The sequence below is a fragment of the Tachypleus tridentatus genome, chromosome 6, assembly GCF_004210375.1.
Source record: "Tachypleus tridentatus isolate NWPU-2018 chromosome 6, ASM421037v1, whole genome shotgun sequence".
In the NCBI taxonomy this organism is placed as follows: Eukaryota; Metazoa; Arthropoda; class Merostomata; order Xiphosura; family Limulidae; genus Tachypleus; species Tachypleus tridentatus.
In genome coordinates this window covers 157,374,553-157,397,515 of record NC_134830.1, presented here as the reverse complement: position 1 = coordinate 157,397,515, position 22,963 = coordinate 157,374,553, and the positions used below count along the sequence as shown (strand labels likewise).

The following is a 22,963-nucleotide window of genomic DNA, read 5'->3' as shown; positions in this document are numbered from 1 at the left end:
TGAGTGCCCTCACCACCTGACCATTCCAGGCTCGCTTTAAAGGAACAGTGTTTTAACCAAAACACAACGTGGTTCTGCGTGTTTTGCACCTTAATCCAAACAGTTTTATCTATTTAAGCCTTATTCGTCTTATAACTAATATTAAAACACAATCAATTTGAAAGTATTTGTGCTTTATACTTTGTAAATAATTCAAAAATTATTATTTATACTGGTGAGAGTGGGTCAACTCGTTCATTAGGGAAGTCTGATATATTTTTAAATAATACTTTAATACAAATAATAATAAATTGGAAATAAAATGTTATTGTAGCTCATGAAATTGATATTATTTAAAATTAAAGTTATTTTGTCTGTATTACCTATTCTGCCAGTACTTAGTAAACTTACTCTTAACTATTCATAGAATTGCTCTAAGTTTTATTTCAAGTATAAACGCTTAGCGCATTGTTTTATCACGTCTGTACTGATTTCATCTTTAACTTGGAGGTCAAACCCTTTCCGCTGACCTGTTTAACTACATCCGAGGTCCCGTAGATTATTTTACTCTAAATTCAATTGGAGGATAGGTTCGTAAAGATCTTGATGAATAGTAAAATCGGTTATACCCGCGACCCACGCTTGGCACTGCTGGAGTACAAAATTATAGCTAATAAAAGGAGGGAAAAAGTCTCAACAGATCAATTTAACTCTAGTCCTACGTAATGGAATTTCAGGTATTGCGACTGTTGAGCATTATCTCTTGTATTGTATGACTGTAGTATGATAACAGTCTTGAAAGCTCTAGTAGTTATATTCTGCCCATCTCCGATCGCTACGTTGTAGTTATAGGTGGCGCTAAATTATTTGAGTTACCGTTTTATTACAGTGGAAATTTAGGAAGTACGTTGCGGTACTGAATACCAATAGCAACAGTGACGTATGGTTAGTTGTTCTAGTCGTTCGTTCTTAGTCTTAACAGTTGGAAAGAAAAGGCTTAGTTTGTTTTGAAAACGGTAATGTCAGAATTCAAGGATATTGGATTAAACGACCCTGAAAACAAACGTGCGCTTAGTGCTAATAGCGATATGGATAAATTAACAGATGATTTCCAAGACGCAGATTTTAAGGGCGGGACCCTTTCACTTTCGCAAGACCAAGACTTACTAACTAATACATCTTCGATGTCTAATCCAAGCAGTGTGGCTAGTACTACGCCTTTAGCTGCAGGTGAGGTCGAAGTACAATATTAAGAGTTTTAAAAATATTTTAGACTTCATGATGAAGTGATCGCTTAAAAAAACAACAACAACAAATATTTAGAATATGTAGATTTCTATTAGTACTACTAGGTTAGAAATAAAAATTGAATTTCCTTTTTTTAAGTGAACCATTTTAAATTCTCTAAACCTATGAACTCTAATTACAGTACAAACGTATGAGAGGTTTTAAATTGATTTAACATTTACGATTCATTGTATGTTTATCATGCCGTATGTTAGTTTAGCCTGAATTAAGGCTTGAAGGTTTCTAACTTTTTTTTTTTTTTTTTTTTTTTACAAGTGACAATGTTTTGCAGTTTCGTATAAAGTAACCTAAAATTGGGGACATCACACTTAGTTACATATCACCACAATAAATAACAAAAAAGGACAAATTTTTTTAATCTATTGGTTGTACAACAGCATTACTTAACGTGGGTTACATGGGGCTGATTAGAATAGTAGTTTTAAACTTCAGAAATTCTTATGATTGGAAGAAACCAGTAAATGATATAAGATGATTACCAGGAGAAAAAAAACAACAAAAAAACTTTGTTTTTCTGAGTAACTTCTTTTAAACTAACTATACTTTTAAGCCTACTTTTATTACTATTAAAAAATCAAAGGATGGAACATCATCCTTTGAAGTTATAATTTAGCTATAAATGTGAACATTGAATTTTACTGAGGATTTCAGCCTGTTCTTGTGAGTCACTGGTTTGAATAGTGTTTCATTTGGGTTACATCTTCAGAAATAATACTTCCATTAGCAGTGTAAATTACCAAAAGTTTCTAGAAACTGGCTTTTATTTTATTTCTTTCAGTTAGACACTTCAACATGCAAGTGCACACACACACACACACACACACACACACACACTGCTTACTTAAGAACTCTGCTAAAGTGTCATGAGAACTGAGGCTTACCACTTTTGATATGCTCTAATGTAATAGATAACCATAACTGATTTTATGTCATTGCTGGTGGTGATTTGAGTATTTCATAACAAAATAATTTGCTATTACAACTTTCAGTTTAAAGAATTGGATAAAATCACATCCTTTGTGGGGGGGGGGGAAGTAAACAGTGGGATTAATTGTAACATGCATGGTATTCTAGTTATATTTTCTATGTGATTTCATATTTTATTAGAATTACTGTATCTAACAAAATTGTGGATTGACAAGCACTTTGCTTGGTACATGCAGTTTAAATAAAATACAACATGGTATTTCTCTATGTTCACAGTTTAACATTAGTTTTAGATACTTCCATAATATTTCGCTATGTAATTCGTACAGTTAGGATCTATACAAAGTGATAGAATTCTTGGTTTCAGTGCTGTTATATTAGGACAAATAAAAGCTGAATCCAGAAAAAAATAATTTGCATACTTGTCAGGTAAAATAACTTGTATTAATTCAGTGTTTTGTAAAATTGGTTTTAAGTAAGTGGTTATTGTTTATTCTAGTAATGGGGCCAGAGGTTATACTAAATATTACTGTTAATTGTTTTAGAATTAAAAAAAAAAGGTTAAAATAATTGTTAATATAGCTATTTAAAGTTGACCAGTTAATGTAATTTTGAAAATAAATAAAACTGTTTTGTTTACTAAACAATAACACTAGAGTATTGAGTTAAAGAAACAAATGTTTTAGTGTTTTCAAATCTTTCTGCAGACAATGAAATATGTCATTTTGAAAGTGAATAAAACATTGAACGTGATACCAGAAACTAAGGAAAGTTACTTGCATGATTCTAGATGTTGTTGAATTAAATTGATTTAAAGACATAGAAATGTCCACACAGACGTTATCTTCTCTAGTATAATAAATATAAATATTCAAAACACCACTTGGTTTGAAATATCATATTTTATTTATATTTTTTAATTTTAGTAGGTTGTTAGCACTGTTGCAGGTTTGAAACTGTTCCGAAGTAAACCTAATTAAAATTAATACATTTAAATACATGATTTTTTATTATATATATATATATGTATAAAGCCCAACTTTCTGTTGTTACAAAGATTCAAGTTTTTTATCAATATTTTGATTCTGTGAATTTCTCATAGAAGATTCAGCTAATGCTAATATCAATGGACAGACAAACTTGAGGAATGTTCCAGTTCGACCGCACCCTTCAAGTCGATTGGTAACAGAAGAAGACCTTAGAACATTCTTTGCAGTGAGGGTATGTTTATTTTGATTAGTGTTACAATCATTCCAGTTAAAAGAAAATTGATGGCCAAAAGATTTTACTCTCTGTCGGTCCCAGCAGTTTACGTAACTCATGATGAATAGAAACCCACTTGGAGTAAAAATGTATTCTAAAGATAACTGGTATGGGTGTTAAAACTTTAAAGTCACAACAATGTTTTGACCTTCCTTAGGTCATCCTCGGGTTAAGGACAGTTTGCAACTGGCTGTTGCTGGGCATACGTCTTAGGGATGAGTGTAAACGGGTACGGAATTGTAAAGGACGTTGTAGTTTGATGTTAGGTTTTTAATTAGTATAGTATGTGTTCCTTTATATATTGGTTTAATGAATTTGTGTTTAAGTAGAGCTTTGATTTTGTTTGTATTAGTTTCCCTACCTAGTATGTTGGTGTCTTCTAGTTATGTTATACTTGTTTGATTTGCAGTATTCAAAAATTATTTTCATCAACTTTTTGTTATCTAAAATTAAAAGTTTTTAATTAAATCTTAGTTACTTTTATTTAAATAATTATATAAATAACAATATTGGACTTGCATTAGGAATGAAACCTGTTTCAGTAACTTGTACTGGAGAGCATATTTCCTTCATCTTAGTTTTTCTATGTACTATGTTGGTTCTCCAGAAGATCAGTAATGTTTTTATCAGATATCCACTTCAGAACACAAAAAATAGTAAAGTAGAACATCTTAAAAGTACTATTATTTAAATGAACTGCCCTCTGGTAGCACAGAAGTCAGCAGACTTAAAGCATTAGATATCCAAGGTCCAACTTGGTGGATTGTTCATCAGATATGTTAATATCTTCTGTACTGTCTGACATAATGAAATGACTTCACTTTCATGGCTCAAGACTTCCATTTTTGCCACATTAATGGATTGTAGAGGTCTGGTTTTGTCACATGTGATAACTGCCAGTCTGTTGAGCTTCTGGAAGTGATATGTCTATATACTCCAACTGAAAGTGATGCAGGCCAGGTACACAGATTGTCTTCCTTGTAAGACTGCCAGGCAGGTGTTCTGTTCTTTCTATGAAAAGAGAATGTTATGTAGGAATTATAAATACAATTTGTAGTACTCTTGAAAAGTTTGGATCCCATCGGTCCATCTGTGATGCATAACAAATGGATTGTTTATCTAGATCATTATTTTTATTTTATTATTATTATTAAAAACAAATCCTAAAAGCATTTTGTTCTAATATGAACCCTAAACAAAAATTCATCCTAAATGAAATTCATACCAAAACTGCCCAGTGATAGCTCAGAGCTAAAAATACAGGATTTTTTGACTTCTGGTATGCAGAGCATGATAGCTTATTGTGTAGCTTTGTGCTTAACAGCAACCAAACAACCTAATAAAATCCTACAAAGACATTTTGAGTGATTTTTTTTTTCACAACATAACATGGTAAAAAGGTAGCTGTTATCATAAATCTTTGTTTATCATCTCTTGTTAATGAACGTATAATACATCATAATTAGATTTCTTGACCCTCAACACTGTTTTACCACCAGTTGTGTCTTGTTAGTGACCCTAGAATACTTTTATAGTAATAATCACATTTCTCCCCCTCAACACTGTTTTAACACCAGTTGTGTCTTGTTAGTGACCCTAGAATATTTTTATAGTAATAATCACATTTCTCCCCCTCAACACTATTTTAACACCAGTTGTGTCTTGTTAGTGACCCTAGAATACTTTTATAGTAATAATCACACTGTTTTTCTGACCCCTCAACACTATTTTAACACCAGTTGTGTCTTGTTAGTGACCCTAGAATACTTTTATAGTAATAATCACATTTCTCCCCCTCAACACTGTTTTAACACCAGTTGTGTCTTGTTAGTGACCCTAGAATACTTTTATAGTAATAATCACATTTCTCCCCTCAACACTGTTTTAACACCAGTTGTGTCTTGTTAGTGACCCTAGAATACTTTTATAGTAATAATCACATTTCTCCCCCTCAACACTGTTTTAACACCAGTTGTGTCTTGTTAGTGACCCTAGAATACTTTTATAGTAATAATCACATTTCTCCCTCAACACTCTTTTAACACCAGTTGTGTCTTGTTAGTGACCCTAGAATACTTTTATAGTAATAATCACATTTCTCCCCTCAACACTGTTTTAACACCAGTTGTGTCTTGTTAGTGACCCTAGAATACTTTTATAGTAATAATCACATTTCTCCCCCTCAACACTGTTTTAACACCAGTTGTGTCTTGTTAGTGACCCTAGAATACTTTTATAGTAATAATCACATTTCTCCCCCTCAACACTATTTAGATGACAATTATGCCTTTCTCTGACTTGCAGAACCTGAGATAGGGACTTCTGACCATGGACATGACCCATTTTAAATTTGGGTGTCCTGCATTTGTACCATAGACCCAGGAAAATTCAGAAAGGCTCCTTATCAAAAATTGATTACTAGGACTTGAACAGGCCATTAGATAACTTTGGTGTTTTTGTTTTTTCAGTCTGTAATCTTTTTTATCATACATGATATATGTTTACATCAGTTTGCTGTATGTTCACGTAGGATGGAGCTCTAGAAAATGCTGCTGAGCGTTGCCGTCCTGTTGTTCTGGAAAATATTGATGGTGAACTAAGAGGGGTGTGGCTACTCACTGAGTAAGTTGTTGTATGGAATGTTTTCTCTGTTTTGAACAAATATTTGACAGATTCTGTAATTGAGACAACACATGAACAAAACATCTGAAATCAGTTTGAGTTAAAACTTGCATAAAATATTACTATGGTAAATATATGACTAAAATATGTCCAAAATAATGTGATTATAGTTAAAAACTAAAAGATAAAATAGTTTTCACTCTTGGACACCATTTCAGAACTTAAAACAACTGGGGATTTCTCTGAAACTGGTGTAACTCTATGATAAATGAAATGACAAATTGGACTTTACAGATTTTTTTAGTTACTTAAACAGCTAGTCTGGCTGAATAATTCACAGGAACAAATTTATCACATCAGACTTGAAATTCCTACATAAATATAAGTTTAATGTGTGAAAAGATATCCAATACATTGCAAATTCTGTAATTTTTTGTATACTCTGTTCTCTGTATTAGCCTTTACTGTGGAACAGCTAGATTTGTTATCTGATTTAATTGTAACTTACTCTGGGAATGACCATTCAGTGAGTTAAGTAATTTTCATTAAATTTTAAAACATGAGAATAAGTGGTGAAGAAGTGAGAACATTAAGAACAAAGAATAATGTATAGTTATTTGGTGAGCTACTAATATTCTTAATTGTTGTTAAAAATAAATCTGATAGGCTTACACATTTTTTTCTTTACAAAAACAGTGGATTGTTGCATTTTGAAATAAAGTAAGAGCAGTATTTTGTGTTTTCAACTCTTTCAACACAGGCTCGGTATAATATACGCTAGTTCATTTACACATTTGTGCACATTAAGTATTTACATTATAACTTTTGATGCAGTATGTGTATCAATCACAAAATATGTTAGACTTTTCATAAAGATGGCATGTCTTTTTAAACAAAAAAATCAGGTTTTTCGATGAAGTATTTTTACTAAAGGTTTGTGGAAAATCAAGTCCATTTCATTATTAGTTGAAGTGCAGAGTGATTTTAATGTTATGATTAAAAATCTGTTCATTCAACAGATCTCAAATATTATTGATGTAATATCTAAAAGCTTCTGAATATATTTCAAATATTTGTACGAGTTTATATTTTGTCTGTTATTTCTCTACCCTAACTATGTGGGGTGTCAATTTGACAGACCCTGTAACCAAAATAAACTAAAATTGAAATTAAATTTTTTCTTCCAATAATGGCAACATAATATACAGGGTTTGAAATTTTCTATTTAAAGCCAGACATGTCCATTAAAAAATCAAGTTTGACCAGCACTTTCCCATCTATCACTGGACATCATGACCAGTGGTCATATTCCTAACATATCGGATACAAATACATCGTCCCCTCAAAAATAAGTGAGGCAAAAGCTGTGTATGCACAGCCCAAAGGTTTTGCTTAAAAGTATATTCTATAATGAGTGGAAAATAACTTACAAAATTTAAGATTTAATTTAAGACAAAAAAATCAAATTTTAAAAAACGGTTATGAACACTCGCAAAATGCACTTTTTAGGTCACCTTGTCTGTGCCATCCCAGATAGTCATGTGATTGCCAAACATTCATGATGATCTAACCATGGTGTCTGACAGTAAAAAAAACAGGAAAGTCTCATGATCTATTTCAGTTTGGCTTCACGAGCAAGACTAATGAATCAGAAGATGATACTATAGAACCTTGAGTGAAAAAATCCAAGCTTGTTGACCTAAGCACAAGTGCTAAAGCAAAAACAGTTACTGCTAGTACTGGCGCTAAGCCGAATAATCGTTTCCAGGATGAATGGAGTAGAGGCCGACCATGGGTTGAGTATAATAACACTACCAGACTGATGTTTTGCTCAATTTGTCAGGAATATGACCAAAGTAGTGGAAGGCAGAAGAACACCTTCATAACAGGATCTTCCAACCTGAGAGCAAGTACTGTTAAGCAGCATGAAAACAGTTGTGCCCACAGTCTAAGTTGTCAAGTTAAGACAGCAAAAGAAACACCTGATTTAACTCCCATGATGAAAGAATTGAGCAAACTTAACCAGACTGAGAAAGATTGTTTGCTTGTGCTGTTCAGGACTGCCCTTTATATGGCTTTGAATGCCAAACCATTCAGCAATTTTCAAGAGTTTCTGTTGCTGCAGGAGCACAACTTTGGTATGAACTTAACAGAACATTATGCCAATGACAAACAAGCAGTTATCTTTATGAAGTATATTGCAGAAACAATTAGAATTAATGTCAGATCTAGTCTGCACACCTCATTATTCTTTGGCATTATGACTGACGGTTCAACAGACACTGCCAATATCGAGCAGGAGATAGTCTATGTAAGATACTTAGACAGTGACTGTTACCCAGTAACTCACTTCCTGTGTCTGCAGTCAGTTGAGAAGGCTGATTCTGAACACTTGCTACAGGCACTTAGTTCAGGTAAAGGTTTCTTAATTACCTGGGATGAGAATTTTCTGGATTTATCCCGAATTTCTAATTAAGAAAAATTAAAATGGACAATATTTCATGTACATTTGTGTTTTAATTCAGGTTTATATAGTCATTCCATTATTACTATACATCAGTGAAAACTCAAGAATTTTTCAATTGATTTAAACCAAGAAGAACCATGTATTTACCACTGACAGAATTGGAGCTTAACCTAGCGTAATAGTTAATGGAGCAATTGAATTTTCCAAAGTACAAATTTACATTTTTACAGAAAGTAACTAATATTGGGTACTAATTTTTTGTACTTGCAGCATTGTCCATAAATGGCAAGTTTCCCAACTGGCTTGAATCAATCATATGCCTGACAGCTGATGGGGCAGCTGTCAATTTTGGCACAAATAAAGGACTTTTCAACAGATTGAAGGTGCAAAAACCTTATTTGATATGGATCCACTGTGTTAGTCACAGATTGGAACTTTCAGTTAAGAAGACCATCAAGGACATCCCTTACCTTGATAGTATCCAAACATTTTTAGAAAACCTATGGAAGTTTAATGACAATTTGCCACAGAACTGAGCTGGCCTCAAAGAAGCTGGTAAAGCCAACAAAAGGACTGGAACCCGGTGGGTGGCCTACAAAGAGTGCACTCTGGAGTCAGTTTCTCATAACTGGCCAGCTTTAGCAGAGCATTTGTATCAAGTAAAGCTGCATGACAAAGGGGAACGTGGACAGAAAGCTGCAGGATTATACAGTACTTTGACAAGCCTTAAATTCATTCTGTACGTGGACATACTCTTGGCAGTTCTGCCCGTTTTGACATCTCTTAGTCTCAAAATGCAAGACAATTCTGCTACTGTGAACATTGTTTCTGACAAACTTGCTGTTTGCAAAGAGAAGCTGAGAAATCTGAATCATGTTGAGAGATCCCAGAAAATTGTTAAAGAGCTCACAACATGTGAACAAACTGGCAAGTGGTTACTTAAAGGAAAGGTGATTGCTATTAGTGGTCAGACAAGGGCCAGAGGCTCAAAAAGTGCCACAAAAGAGATTGTTCTTCAATCCGTGGCTGAAGAAACTGCCATCTTCATAGGTAAAATTGTCCCATGTCTGAATGAGAGATTTGAAGAATTTGATAAGGATTTTATTGGTGCCTTTCAAATTTTGAACCAAGCAACTGGCCTAAAAGCAAGGAAGCATTGTCATCTTATGGCCATAATGAACTCCAGACACTATTGGACCACTTTGGTGCTCTGCTAGAAGCTAAGGGTTTCAACATTGCAGCTGATATTTGCCAAGCTGACTTACACGAGAGACTGCTCAAAGCCACAAGATTTGCCAAATCAGAAGAGTCCTTGGCTAGTAGTGCAAGTGGATTGTGGGCCCACATGTTAAATCAAATTACTGTTGAGGACGGTAAACCTTTCTCTGGATCAACAGTGTTGGCCTTGATATGCCTCATGCAGGTGATTTCAGTGTCATCTGCTGAACCAGAATGTGGATTTTCCCAGATGGCAGTTATTAAGGATGACTAGCAGTCCAAACTAATAACTGATTCTCTTAATGACTTGATGACAATAAAACTAGCTGAGAATAAGACCTGCGATTTTGCAAGCACAGAATTACTGTGCAAGTCTGTAGAATCCTGGTGGAAGGACAGTAAAAAAACCAGACGATTTGTGAGTCTACATCAGTTGACTCACACATGTAGAGACAATAGAGATACTGAGTCTACATCAGTTGATGTCTTAGTGCTGGATGACTAAATCTACCAGTTTGATTGATGGGTCATTTTTAATGGATACAAGGCTTGTTGCCACTTGCTTTGAAATAATGTTTCAGTGTTATAAATAAAATGATTCTGTTTTATGTAATAATTGTCTCTACGTGATTTCTTGTTTTCGGTAATGTCCGGTGAAAATTTTGAGGTGTCCTGCTAAAATTTTAAATGTCCGACAAGCTTCACTGTTTAGCAGGACGTGTCCTGCTGAAAATTTAGAATATTTCTACTCCTGTTATAATATGAAAGTACAAATGTTTAGTCTTAATAGCTTAAGTCTAATAGCATTACATATTTATTATTTTTTATTATATTGACCTTCCAGTCATGCATGGCTAATATTACATGACTTGCATTGATTTGTTGCACATACACTTATATTTCCGTATCCAATAATATAAAAATTGACCTATAGTCTTTACAAAGCAGCCCTGTCTTGACTGTTTTAGTGGACTAGTATTTTGTAACATACAATCACATTTCAATTATTATACATTTATACATGTACATAGATTATTACTATTTAGTAATAAATTATTAAACTTATTTTTCTTAAAATATAGAATAGTAACTACAGTAAAGCAAGCAATTATCTCTTTAGGCCATAACCTTTGAACTCTGTTACTGCTTGACGTAGGTTGTAAGCCTCTTAAAATTTCACACATGAAGGATATGAATTTTTTTTAGGTTTTATATATACAGTTGAATAACCAAAAAATTGTAAATTGGTGTATTGATATTATAGAATTTCATTATAATTTATCAAGCTTAGTAATTTAATTGTGTTTAAGTCTTAAAAATATGTGAAATTTCTAGCTGATTAATGACACAACCTATCTTGTTAAACTCTTGGTTAAAAAAAAAGGTTAACCTTTTAACTTTTTATTTTATATTCTAGCTTGTCAATATTGGTAATTTTCATTGCAAATTTATACAAAACTGTAGACTTAGATGTTTGTTGAAATACTAATTTGAACCAGTGCTGCATTCAACATACCACGTAACTCGTAACTCGCAGAAATCAATACTCAAAATGTTTTATTTTAATATTTACTTTTAAATTAAGAAATTAACTAATGTATAATAATAAAATTTGAATTACAAACTACAAGTTGATACCAAACTTACTGACATAAATTCATAAAATAGTTCAATAAAATTTTGAATAGAACTCAACAAATGTGATGACATGGCCTTTGACCCATGACCCATCAAGATAGGTTAAATGAAAAATTTGTGATCACCCATTCATTGCACTTCTGATTAAATATTATACCAAATTGTACAACTTGAGTCAGTTTGAATTGTTTCTCAGACACTTCTGAACATGTTTTAGATTTAAAATGTGTAGAAATTTATGTAACTTAATAGTAGAAAGTTTCATAAGATAAATCAGTTTACAATAATTATTTTAATATTTCAACTATTTCTAATTACAATAAATTGGCTTACAATAATATTTTTCATATTTTAGTTATCTGTAGTTCTTACAATAAATTGCAGTGCGATTTTAGAATAAAACAAAATTACCTGATTATTCTTTGCTCAGTTATCTAACTTTGGAGTCTTTTTTTTTTTAATGAAGTGTTGCAATTCTGTTTTACAAATTCATAAGTTCTCTTACCTGCCAACATTCCCTGTTGCCATGTTAAAACATTTAAAATTAATCTGTCATTTAGAATATTCTAACTCGTATGCCAGTATGATTGTTGTAACTTAGGCTGTGATATCAACCAGCAAAGCTTCAGCTTACATGTACTAACAGTTTCTTTTTGTAAGTTTCCATAAAGGAATATTTAACTACTGATAAATAAAAGGAAATTAGAGATTAGTAGATATGTTAATAATTTCATATATAAAATAACCATAACTTCTTCAGTTCAAAAACCTCTTATTTTTAATATTGTTGGTGTTAATGTAGCCAAAACAAATTAATTGTTAGCTATTCTTTCCATAGTTTTTTTTTCCTTTTTAATTAATTTTTTAAATAATGATTGACAGGATTGACCACTGGGACAATGAGAAGGAACGCTTGTTTTTTTTGACAGACCACACTCTTTTCAGCTTGAAGTACGATTTCATAGCACAGAAACTGCTGGAATACAAACGTTATCCACTTACCCAGTTTGACCAGGTTACCATTGGAGAACTAAAGTATCCTGAGAAATCTTTGATGCCGTAAGTAGGCTTGCAAAACTTGTTTTTGTTATTTTCTCCCTTTGTTACTCCTGTTTTGATGCTTTGTCTTGTTTGATTAAGTATATCCATGTCAGCCTAAACTGAAATGCTTTGTTGAGCTATATCTTCTAAAGCATAGTTGGAATTGTCTAGTAAATTAACCTTAAGAGCTTTTTTCTCTTTATGTACCTCCAAACGTAACAATAACTTATAATGGTGGGGCTACCCTTTATACTGTGATTTTTTTTCCACGTATGCATATAAGGACAAAAGTGACTCAGTCACTTCATATTCACATAATGTTATGTACCATACTTAACATTTCTTAATGTAAGACTTTCACTGTGAACCTGTTAAAAGTAAGGGTTGAAGTGAACAGCACTTGTTAAATCAGGATGTCTTAGTGGTGTGTAGGGTTTGTAATTTTGAAAAGAAAACCACTCTTGGCACATGCCTAAAAGCTTAAAAATTGTTGTAGTTAAATTGAGCATATCTAGCAGTCAGTGAAAGTTTGACATAATCTTCATAATGAGCAAAAAAGAATTTTTTTTAATGCTTTTAGGTTAAATACCCACCATTGGTTGATGTACCTTATAATTATTTGTCAATTTTTTTTATCTGCAAGCAAATCCATACAAGATGTGTTTGAAACAAATAGTTATTCCTAAATTATTCAAGTTACATCTTATTGTGGTATGGCTTCTCACCCTTCTTTCCCAAGCTGTGGATTAGAATCATGCATTTACCACATCAGGTTTTCAGTTTAAAAACTCTTGTTTATGTGAACTAATAATTATTACATTTTATTACCACATTAGGTTTTCAGTTTAAAAACTCTTGTTTATGTTAACTAATAATTATTACATTTTATTACCACATTAGGTTTTCAGTTTAAAAACTTGTTTATGTGAAGTAATAATTATTACATTTTATTACCACATCAGGTTTTCAGTTTAAAAACTTGTTTATCTGAACTAATAATTATTACATTTTATTACCACATTAGGTTTTCAGTTTAAAAACTCTTGTTTATGTTAACTAATAATCACAACCAGTTATATCTAAAAATATAACTTTTTTTAAAATTAATGAGTCTCATTCTCTGAGAATTTACCAATGTTGGATGATTGTTTGTGCATTATCAGAAACAGAGGCCATCCTTATGGTTGTGGACAAACCTGAATAATTCTTTCTAAAGGAAGAGGAATATTTGTGTTGAATTTTGTCTTGGATAAGTAGTTTAACCTAAGCTCTTGTGCATTAAAAAAACAACTTCAAAATATTTAAGTAAGCTATGCTAATATAATAAGTTATTAAAACAGTAAGTTATTTACAAAAACATTTTAAAAACCAATGTCTGGTTTCTTGATGTTAAGTGAAATAATTGAAATTACCATTTTGTTTGTGAAAATGCTTTAAACTGATCCCATTTGACAAGAGGGACTCCTGGTTTGATATATACATTAATTTGTTCTCTTGTATATTAAACATTACACAAGTTCCAACACTGTGATATGAACATTTCCAAGACTCAGCCTCTTGCACATCTTTAACAAGTGATCTGTTTTAGTTTAGTTTCAAAATGTGGTGGTGACACTAGAAATCTGTTCATTTTATGATATTTGATAAGCATACCTTTTTCTAAATGTGTTCACGTACCTATAAATTTTTCCAGCAGAATTTAATAAAGATAATTTGTTTTATTTCTTATAAAAGTAATAGTAACAAAAACCTAATTGTAGCCAAAAACTTTGTAATATTTCCCTAACTCTTCATAGCAACAGTGAACATATTTATGTACATTAAAATGAACAAAAGATGAGATTAGTTGATGCCTAGTGGTACTGAATGTGTTACCACTCCTCTGTTTATAAAATGCCCTTTTGTTCGGCCTGTTGGACAACATTAAAGGTTTTTTTTTCCCCTTTTGTGTTGTAGTCAGTGAACTTTCTTGAGCTATCAATTGTACACACATAATCCAATTAATCATACCATTAACTTTGAAATTTCCCCATTCAAGTAATGGTAACAATGAAGACAAAATTTTGACTTTTTCAGCTTTCAGTTTGCATGTCTGTCCTACATCACATGTCAGTATCAATACTCTGCATTTGGCACATTTGTATTTGTATGGCATCATCATATCTGTTTTGATGCACTTGTAGGAGAATTAATGAAGCAGTTGGCTTTGTGAAAGAGCAAGTTATTCCCAAAATTCGACAGATAAGGCCGAACTCTCAGCCTGGCCAGCCACCATTGCAGAGTCAAAATGAAGCCATAGATGCAGCAAACCTGCTAGTACCCAGGTGTGGGAGTAAACATGTGTAATTGGTGTTTTGTTAAGTTATTAATGTGGAAATGCATGCTTTTAATACTTTTTTGTTTGTTTTATCTTTCACCTTTTTTCTTTTTTGTCACTGCTTTTGTGTTTGTCAATCTTGAAGTTAGGTCTCCTTGGAGAGAAAAAATGTAGGCACAAATCGATAAAAGTGTATCATTAGATGGATTATTTAAAGTTGTAACTTAGTGTAGGCTTAACTTCCAAGTATTGAACGATACAGAGGATTGTTCAAGATCTGTGGTAATGATACAAGAGTGAGATGCAAGACTTTACAATACTGCACTATTGGTTTTGTGATGGTCTGGGTTATAGGTTATTACACTGCAGGAGGCTTTTGTGCAGTATACTTGGATCAATATTTTCCTCTCCTGCTCATTGCACATTTTCCAAATTCCATTAGCCGTGTACAGGTGATGACTTCTGAGGGTCCTCTTTGAGCAGTTTGGATGTATGGAACTATATAATATGTAGTTTGTGTGTAAATTATATGCATTCTTTATCTAACTTTAACAGCATGAAATTCCATTTGTATTTGCATCCTGTGGGCTGGCTTGAGATTGTCTTAACCCTATTGGTTTTCCATTCCTTGCACAAAGTATTACTTTATTACATTTATGGTTGCATCAGCAAGTTAACCTTGAAAGTGTATGGAGTTTATCTTGAAACACTGTCTCCACTTTAAATGTTCTTACTCTTATGACTGCAACCATCGTAAAATCTCTATTAAAACTTTCAGGGTGTACTCCTGTGTTATTATTTTTGAAAGTTTAAAACACTGGCAAGATTATATAGTTTTTCAACATACAGCTTGTGTGCTTTAGAAGAAACTTGTAAAAGTAACTACATTGTTACTCAAGTAGACATAATTTGATGTGAAATATCTTTCTTATAGCTCCACGAGAAGTTCCTACTTTGACTAGAATGTCTCTCGGGTTGCTTTCATTGATAAGGTGTTTGACTTTTCCAATATTTCCAGAGTGTGACTTGGACACTTTGTAGAGTAACTTGTTATTTCTCTGCTGGAATCATGTCTTACTTTCTTTTACTAATATGGTTCTGTACTCCAGATATTAATAGATCTAAGTTTTGTGGTAAAAAACCCTTTATAGCAGACTTCTTCCACATGTTCCTTGTAATTTGTCCACTGTAGATTCAAAGAGACATGTCAAGCTAACATTTCAAATTTAGCTTTTATATCCCACAAGGTGCTTGCTGCCTGAGAGGTCTTTCATTTAATTCCAGAACTTGTAATTTAGGCTGTACAAAAAACAATTCTGAAACATTAGGTATTATACTATGTATAATATTTTCTGTGGAAACCCTTAAAATATGTGCCTTGCATGCTTTTATAGTCTTAAACAGAACTTTTTGCCTGGAAATTCTGTGACATATTCATCCTAAAAGGGGTAAGACTTAAGAGGCCATTTTAAAATTGCATCAATTGCAACAACTAGAACGGAGCTTTTAACCTATGTAATCATAGGCCATAGAGTTGGCCAGCCTACCACAGATGATGAGTAATCCTCTGTATAAAAACAAGCAAACCTAAGTTACAGGTGAGATGGCTTTCTCTGCAATTATCTTCTTAATAAAGTAATTTTAACAATGGATTAATTATATATCAGTGGTGGGGATTGCAATCCTGAAGCTTTTTCTGAATCACTGGAATTTGGAGATTTTATTAGCTCAAATCTTAGAGCCCTAGTCAAAATTGTGTCCATTGTTTGTCGTATTTTGTCTTAATTAAGAGTAATTGACTAATGTCCATTCCTTATCTAGTTTAAACGATTAAGAAGATTATACAAGTGCAGGTGATTGGTAGGAGTTTAAGCATTTGCATGAATAGCTTTATTTTTAATTCTTATTTAAACATGTTAATGCTTGGATAGTGTTTCTTTGGTATGTGCATCTGACTGCCTCACCATTGACCAGCAAAGATCAAGCACACAGAGTGTTGAGCTCCAGTTAAGTAGCTGTCTGTTAGCTTTTAATGAAGTTTAAAGAAAAGAAATAGCACTGGTTAAAATGTTTATGTAATATGGTTGAGAGAAAAAAGTCAGTGACACCACCTTGATCCAGAAAGGGATTTGAGAAGCCCCATTAGCATATGGGATCCCAGTATTGCAATCCCTAGTCAGTGGAGTTTTTGTATTTCCTTTTCTGAGAATTAATGATACACAGAACGTTTCTTTAGTTTACATTTTGTATTTATTTCTAGCTATGAAATCATAGAACTGATGACAATTAAAGGTATGATATGACACATAGCATGAAATGCTGAAAGGTGAAATGTTTCTTTTACATGTTTAATTGCAACTGAAAAACTTTTATCAATATTATTTCGTGCAAGATTTTGTTCTTGCGTCACGTAATAGAATCGGTCAACTTAGTACCATTTGCATATTTATAATTGCTTGGTCTTCCTGCTACAGTAAAGGTATTTGTTCTTATTATGACCAACTCCTTGTTTTATCATTAAAGTACAAATTGATGTTTCATATTTTTGTCTTTATTGGTTTTCAGCTGTAGACTTTTCCCATGGGGTAACTTGTTGCATGCATATTAGAGGTTTGAGGTGTTCATTTGGAAGACATTTGAAGGTAGATACATACATGAAGCTCTGATATCAAGGTGCATTTGCTATTTAAAAAAACAACAACAAAAAAAACTGTTAACAATTTGATTTTTCTTTCTGTCAATACACCTAGTCCACGAAATCAGAATGGCATAAAATGCCTATGGAACCAGGGTCAACCCCTTCCCATCTTAAAGAACTGGAATCCATGGTCAAGGGAGATTCCATGGATCACCTTTACCTCCCATCCTCTGGTGTGTCAGGAAGGTGGAAAGAAGTCTGCCTTTGATGTCAACGACTTTACTCGTACTTTCATCCAGCAGATAGAGAGAAAAGGTACTGGAAATCCTGAGCCTCCAGTGACTGGTGAAGGTGCTGTAAAAACATGTCAGGTTACCTACAAACCGATTATTATTGAGAACTATGCTGGATTAGCTTCAGCTTTTCACAATGCTAATCAGTTTGGATTTTTTAAGTTGCATGGTAGAATAAGTTTCTAAATCTTGTGAATGTTAAGAAAGAGTCCCAAGTTAAACAATAGAAAGGTCATTAAAGGCTTACATGGAAGAAAATTGGTAATATGTAATTCACTGCTATTCTTGTATTCCATACATTGGTTTCAGTGACACAACACTAAGAGTTTATCTATCAAAAGATGCAAAACTTTCCCATTAAATTACCATATAATGTTATGCAAGTACAAAAGATTGTTTTTATGAAGGAATATTGGTGTTTCTAATTCTTACAGAACTGCATGATTTATAGGTGTGTTATTAACATAAAGTGACAAATGTACATTAAACATGCTCTTTAAAAACATTGAATATTTAATTCTTCATGGAGATAATGAATAGTTATGGAAGTAATTATTGTAATTACTGTTTGTTCTTGTTGGTGTAAGTGTATCAACTTAAAAGTCTTATGTCTAATGGACTTTCATTACAGAATGTAACAGTTCAGTGAGTTTTCAGATTTTGTTTTATCAAAGTAGAGCTACCCTGTTGTTTAAAATATTTAACATGTGTATGTATTGCATTTGTCTTTATATTCTTCACAGAATTGCAATGGTATTTAAGTGATATGTGCTGTTGGCAAGATCCGTTAAAACAAGTTCTACAGCTGTGTTGTTTTTCTAACCGTGCAAGACTTGTTTCCATTTTCCTTAAATAGCATTCCTTTCTCATTGTAGTTTTGCATCACTGAATGATATTTACTGTATTTTCCATATTGCTGAATTATTTATAGACAGATTTTGGACATTGAGTGGAGTTTTGATGTATTATCAATGTTATGAGAGCCTAAAATGTCAGAGTTTCACCATGAATGACAAAAATTATCCTTAAATTCAAAACCAAATAAAAAAACAACAACATACAACTCAGTTTGATTGTTGAGAAGCAAGTCATATAACATATTCTTTAAAATATCTGGGCATAATTCAGAATTAGCAATCACAAAGCAGTGTTAAATTACTTGTTGTCTAATCATCTGTCAAAGGTTTCTAAATGATTTTGATGTGTTAGAACTATGTTTATTATACTATACTATTACATGTCAGCATCAGGTAATGCCTTAATATTGATCAATTTCTCACTTTTAAGCAGCTTGGGTATCCTAACTAAATAGAAAAATTTCATTAAAATATAGTTCTTATTGTAAAACATATTAATGAGGGAGATCTTTTGAATCTAATATTTTTTTGAAGTTTCTGTATAGAGATGTTTAACATCTAGCTGCTTATTTCAGTTATTTTAAACTTTCAGGGTGTAACTTTTTTTGTATACTTGGTTGTTAGTACTTTCTAAAACATTCTATGCAACATCTAAAGGAATGCTCATATCAGGAAGTTTTAAAATAACTATGAAAACAGCAAAATTTTATTTCATCTGTTAATAAAGTGCAAAAAATGGCTTTTACTTTTGTGACTTAGAAAGTGACAAATCCATGAGGTGCACGAATGTGCTTAAATTTCATTTAAATGAAATGGTTATTGAAATCGATTGGTGATCTAGTTCAAATGCTGTTTAGAGATTTGATGTTTGGTACTCAAATTATTGGTTAATCTGTAGAGGAATTTTAAAATGTTCATTAATTTAAATTTTGTCTTACTGTTTCAAAGCTTCAAGAGTTCTGTGATATTTAAAAATATATCACACTATCATTCTGAGAGTGTTTCAAATTGACAGCTGTTTTCATGTGTTTTGTGGTGTAGTGGTTGTAAAAAACAATTTAGAAGTGAAAAATCCAATAACTGAGCTTTAAATTTTGCAAAAATTTTCAAATATTAAGACTTCTTACAAATTATATTGTGCTTAACAAGTTTGATTAGGTACTTTCAGTTCTGGTGTCAAAATCTGATGGTATACTTAAGATTGTACTGGTTACATATGTAGTGTCTTGGTAAATAATTATACAGTTAGCTTAGTCTCTAGTAATGTTTTTACAGTTTATCACTGTGTGCTTTTTAAATAGAATATCAGAAAATGTTTTTTAATGTTACGTCAACCTTGAAGATGTAAAAGGGTCTTTGAATATTGTCCAATGTTCTCAGTAGAATCTTTATGCTCTTATATTTAAGCATAATTCTAGTGTATCGTTTTATTCATTATTATCTAGGGGTTTAAATGAAGAGTCTATACCTACTGATATACAAGTTTTAATAACATGGATGTACTGTCTTATAAAAGTGACTCATAAATTACCTGTATTCCTGATAACAGAAATAGATAAATTGCAAAGATGTTTAATAATTACGACACAAAGTATCCCCATTATCTGTTAAAGGAAGGCTTACCAAAGATGATGTAAAGATATATCATATGCTCTGATAATGAAGTATGTTTGTTGTTTTTGTTCAAGATAAGTTTCAATACTTATTTTCACATAAAACACACACACCATTGTTTTTATTAAATATATTTGCATTTTTAATTCTAAGTTCTATAGGTAAAATAGTTTTCAAATTTTTCTCCTTCCTATAAATCAAACCTATGCATGTTTTAAAATATTTTAGTTTTGTTCCCACATTTTCTTTACATTTAGTGTAGTGAATTAGGCAGAATTTTGATATTACTAATTATTAAAAAGACGTGCATCTCTAGTACTGTTAAACGTGATAGCTTATGATGCTAAAAGTAGTGTTTCAAAACCTAAATAGCTTACCCTAGAGCTTTGTGCACCTGAGTAGGAAATGAACTTGCTTTGTGCTTTTCCACTCCACTTGTTGAAACCTTTTGCCTGGTTCATTTAAATAGGGGGGAATTCTGGTATGCAAACATTAACAATGTACAATCACTATGGTTCATAAATGCCCTTACAGACTTTAATTGTGATATTACACCATTGTCATAATTTAAGTTTTAATTACTTCTTCCTTGTTTAGAATCTTCTGTTTGTGGTTTACGAATTTCATTCTACTACAACAGAAGTTTCTGTAGTGATTTCTTTCAGTTGCTGACAAAAGCACACTTGCATATGGAAGTTAAAGGAAATGTGCTTTTTTTTATGGTTAAAAGTGTACTCTGGAAGAAATGCAATAATCTAAACGTTTGTTGTTTAAAGTTTTTATACTTTGAGTTGTATAAAGATTTACAATTCTCAATTTTGCTATTACAACCCATAAAATAATGCATATTCTTGATTTGTAATGAACTGAGATGATTTTAATCTATACATTAATTGAAAGCCCACATTACCCCATTATCTCACATTTAATGTTAAGTTACCAAAGCTGACTAAATCTCTGAATCAGTCTTCTGGCATGAACAGTTTATTTTGTTTTCCAAATTGAGTTTCTTTATGGTAATACAATTGAAAATATTTAATCACAGAATCTAAGCTTCAACTGTTGCTTTAAAATGAGACATAATTTCACAAATGTCTGTGTTTCAATGCCGTTTGATCGAGCTAAGTTGATATTTGTGAGACTTGAATAAAGTTTGATGTGTTTGTAAGAAAGATAATTACCCAGTGATTAAAAATGTTTATTTTTTTATCTGAAATTCTGTAATTATAGAACTCGGTGAAAGTAAAAATTTTAACATTTAAATAGAAGCGTATGTAATACCTGTTGCACAAATTGTAGGCTGTGGCCATATTTTATCCTTCTTGATATTACGATGAAATTAATAATTAGAGTAGAAATTATTTTTAACTAGTCTTACTTGTGGCTGCAACATTGTTTACGTACAAAGTGAGCAAGGGCATGTTTGTTTTCATTCCGATACCTTACTCTATAAAGTATATAGGTGGTTTACCTAAGGGGTAACTTAGTTCTACTATAAAACATTTTATGTTTTGAACAGTATTTAATAAGACTTTTTCTTTCTTTAATAAGCTAAATAACATAGCTTGTAATCTATACAGTTTAACCTGACACTAATTTTTTTGGTACTTTGATCAGGTGGACTTAATCTACTCTGATCTAAACATAATTTGTTTTTTTAATAGCATCATTATATATTCCGAATTAAGTTTTAAAGTAGGAAGAGTGGATATTTTAAAACATGCATTTACCTCTAGTTCATTGTAATTGCACATTACTAAGTCACACTACGGACTATTGGTATATTGTGGGCATGCTGTGAAAAGATTTGGTATTTATGTGTGTGAAATTGTGTTATTGAAAGATTTGTAATTATGCAGTGATCTATGCTGTATTTATCAAATAAAATATTATGTACGTGTGGTCAGGTGAGCAGAAACTTAAATCACTCCACCTGAGAAAACATAAAGTATGACAATTTATTGGATAAAATTACACATTAAAATTTGTTATCCTTGATAACTGTGTGGAATAGTTTAGAGTTTTACCCAATAAACTATAGGGTTAAAAATAAAAGTAGTGCTACCCATCAATGGAAGAAATAATCTCCTCTGCAAAGTGTAAAATAAAAAAAAAAGTTTATTTGGTGCCTCAAGAGCTATCATTTACACACATATAAGCACCTCACATAATTACTACACATTTTTATAATCTTCATTACTGCACTACAGGATAAAGGTTTGATCATGTATTTTTGACCTTTGATCACTTCAGCTGTAAATTCTCTGTGTATAAGAAAAAGTTACCCTAACTTAAGATCAATTCTGGTGGAGGGCCGAGGAAACTACCCCTCTACTTTCTTGTCACCCACTGGTTTCAACTTTATTTTGTACAGAAGGTGATACTTGATACATTTGTATGCTTGTACTTAACATGTAACAATAGATCAGTATAAAAGAATCTTCACATTCTTGGTGGTGGAAGATATGAAGAAACTAGCTTTCAAATCCAACTATATTATATCATCTAGATTCCCAATTATGCTGAGAATATGCTAATTTGAACAAGCATTACCTCTGTTGTGAAGAAAACTATTGGCTCTGGAAACATTAGTTAGTTATTGATGATGATGAAATCCACTTGAAATGCATCTCAGAATGGCTGGTAGAGGTATTAACTCTTTTACTAACCAAGCAGAGAAGAACGTTTGACCTCGGCAAGTTATTCTCTGCTGTAGCAGTAAAATTGTTAATACCTATACCAGCCATTCTGAGAGATATAATCATAGTTACTTTTGATAAT

At 32.1% G+C, this 22,963-nt stretch overlaps 1 protein-coding gene across 4 annotated transcripts; it reads left to right on the top strand.

The window, feature by feature from the left end:
- Nucleotides 1–861: 861 nt before the first annotated feature.
- On the top strand, nucleotides 862–22,303 carry LOC143254225 (tumor protein p63-regulated gene 1-like protein). 4 transcript variants are annotated; one of them, XM_076509019.1, is made up of 6 exons: nucleotides 871–1,209; nucleotides 3,320–3,435; nucleotides 6,008–6,099; nucleotides 12,305–12,481; nucleotides 14,647–14,787; nucleotides 17,531–22,303. In XM_076509019.1, exons 1-6 carry the CDS (start codon nucleotides 999–1,001, stop codon nucleotides 17,895–17,897), a joined length of 1,104 nt encoding a protein of 367 aa, XP_076365134.1. In that variant the 5' UTR covers nucleotides 871–998; the 3' UTR covers nucleotides 17,898–22,303. The 4 variants fall into 4 exon arrangements, with proteins under 4 accessions (XP_076365135.1, XP_076365134.1, XP_076365133.1 ...); XM_076509018.1 differs by having other exon boundaries at nucleotides 874–1,209; nucleotides 3,317–3,435; XM_076509020.1 differs by lacking the exon at nucleotides 14,647–14,787 and having other exon boundaries at nucleotides 862–1,209; nucleotides 3,317–3,435.
- The last annotated feature ends 660 nt before the right edge of the window (nucleotides 22,304–22,963 follow it).

Bases quoted from the DNA above. Each gene is read 5' to 3' on its own strand.
- LOC143254225 (XM_076509018.1), top strand. From the start codon at position 999: ATGTCAGAATTCAAGGATATTGGATTAAACGACCCTGAAAACAAACGT. The intron at 1,210-3,316 runs GTGAGGTCGAAG...AATTTCTCATAG, and splicing joins TACTACGCCTTTAGCTGCAG to AAGATTCAGCTAATGCTAAT. The intron at 6,100-12,304 runs GTAAGTTGTTGT...AATGATTGACAG, and splicing joins GGGGTGTGGCTACTCACTGA to GATTGACCACTGGGACAATG.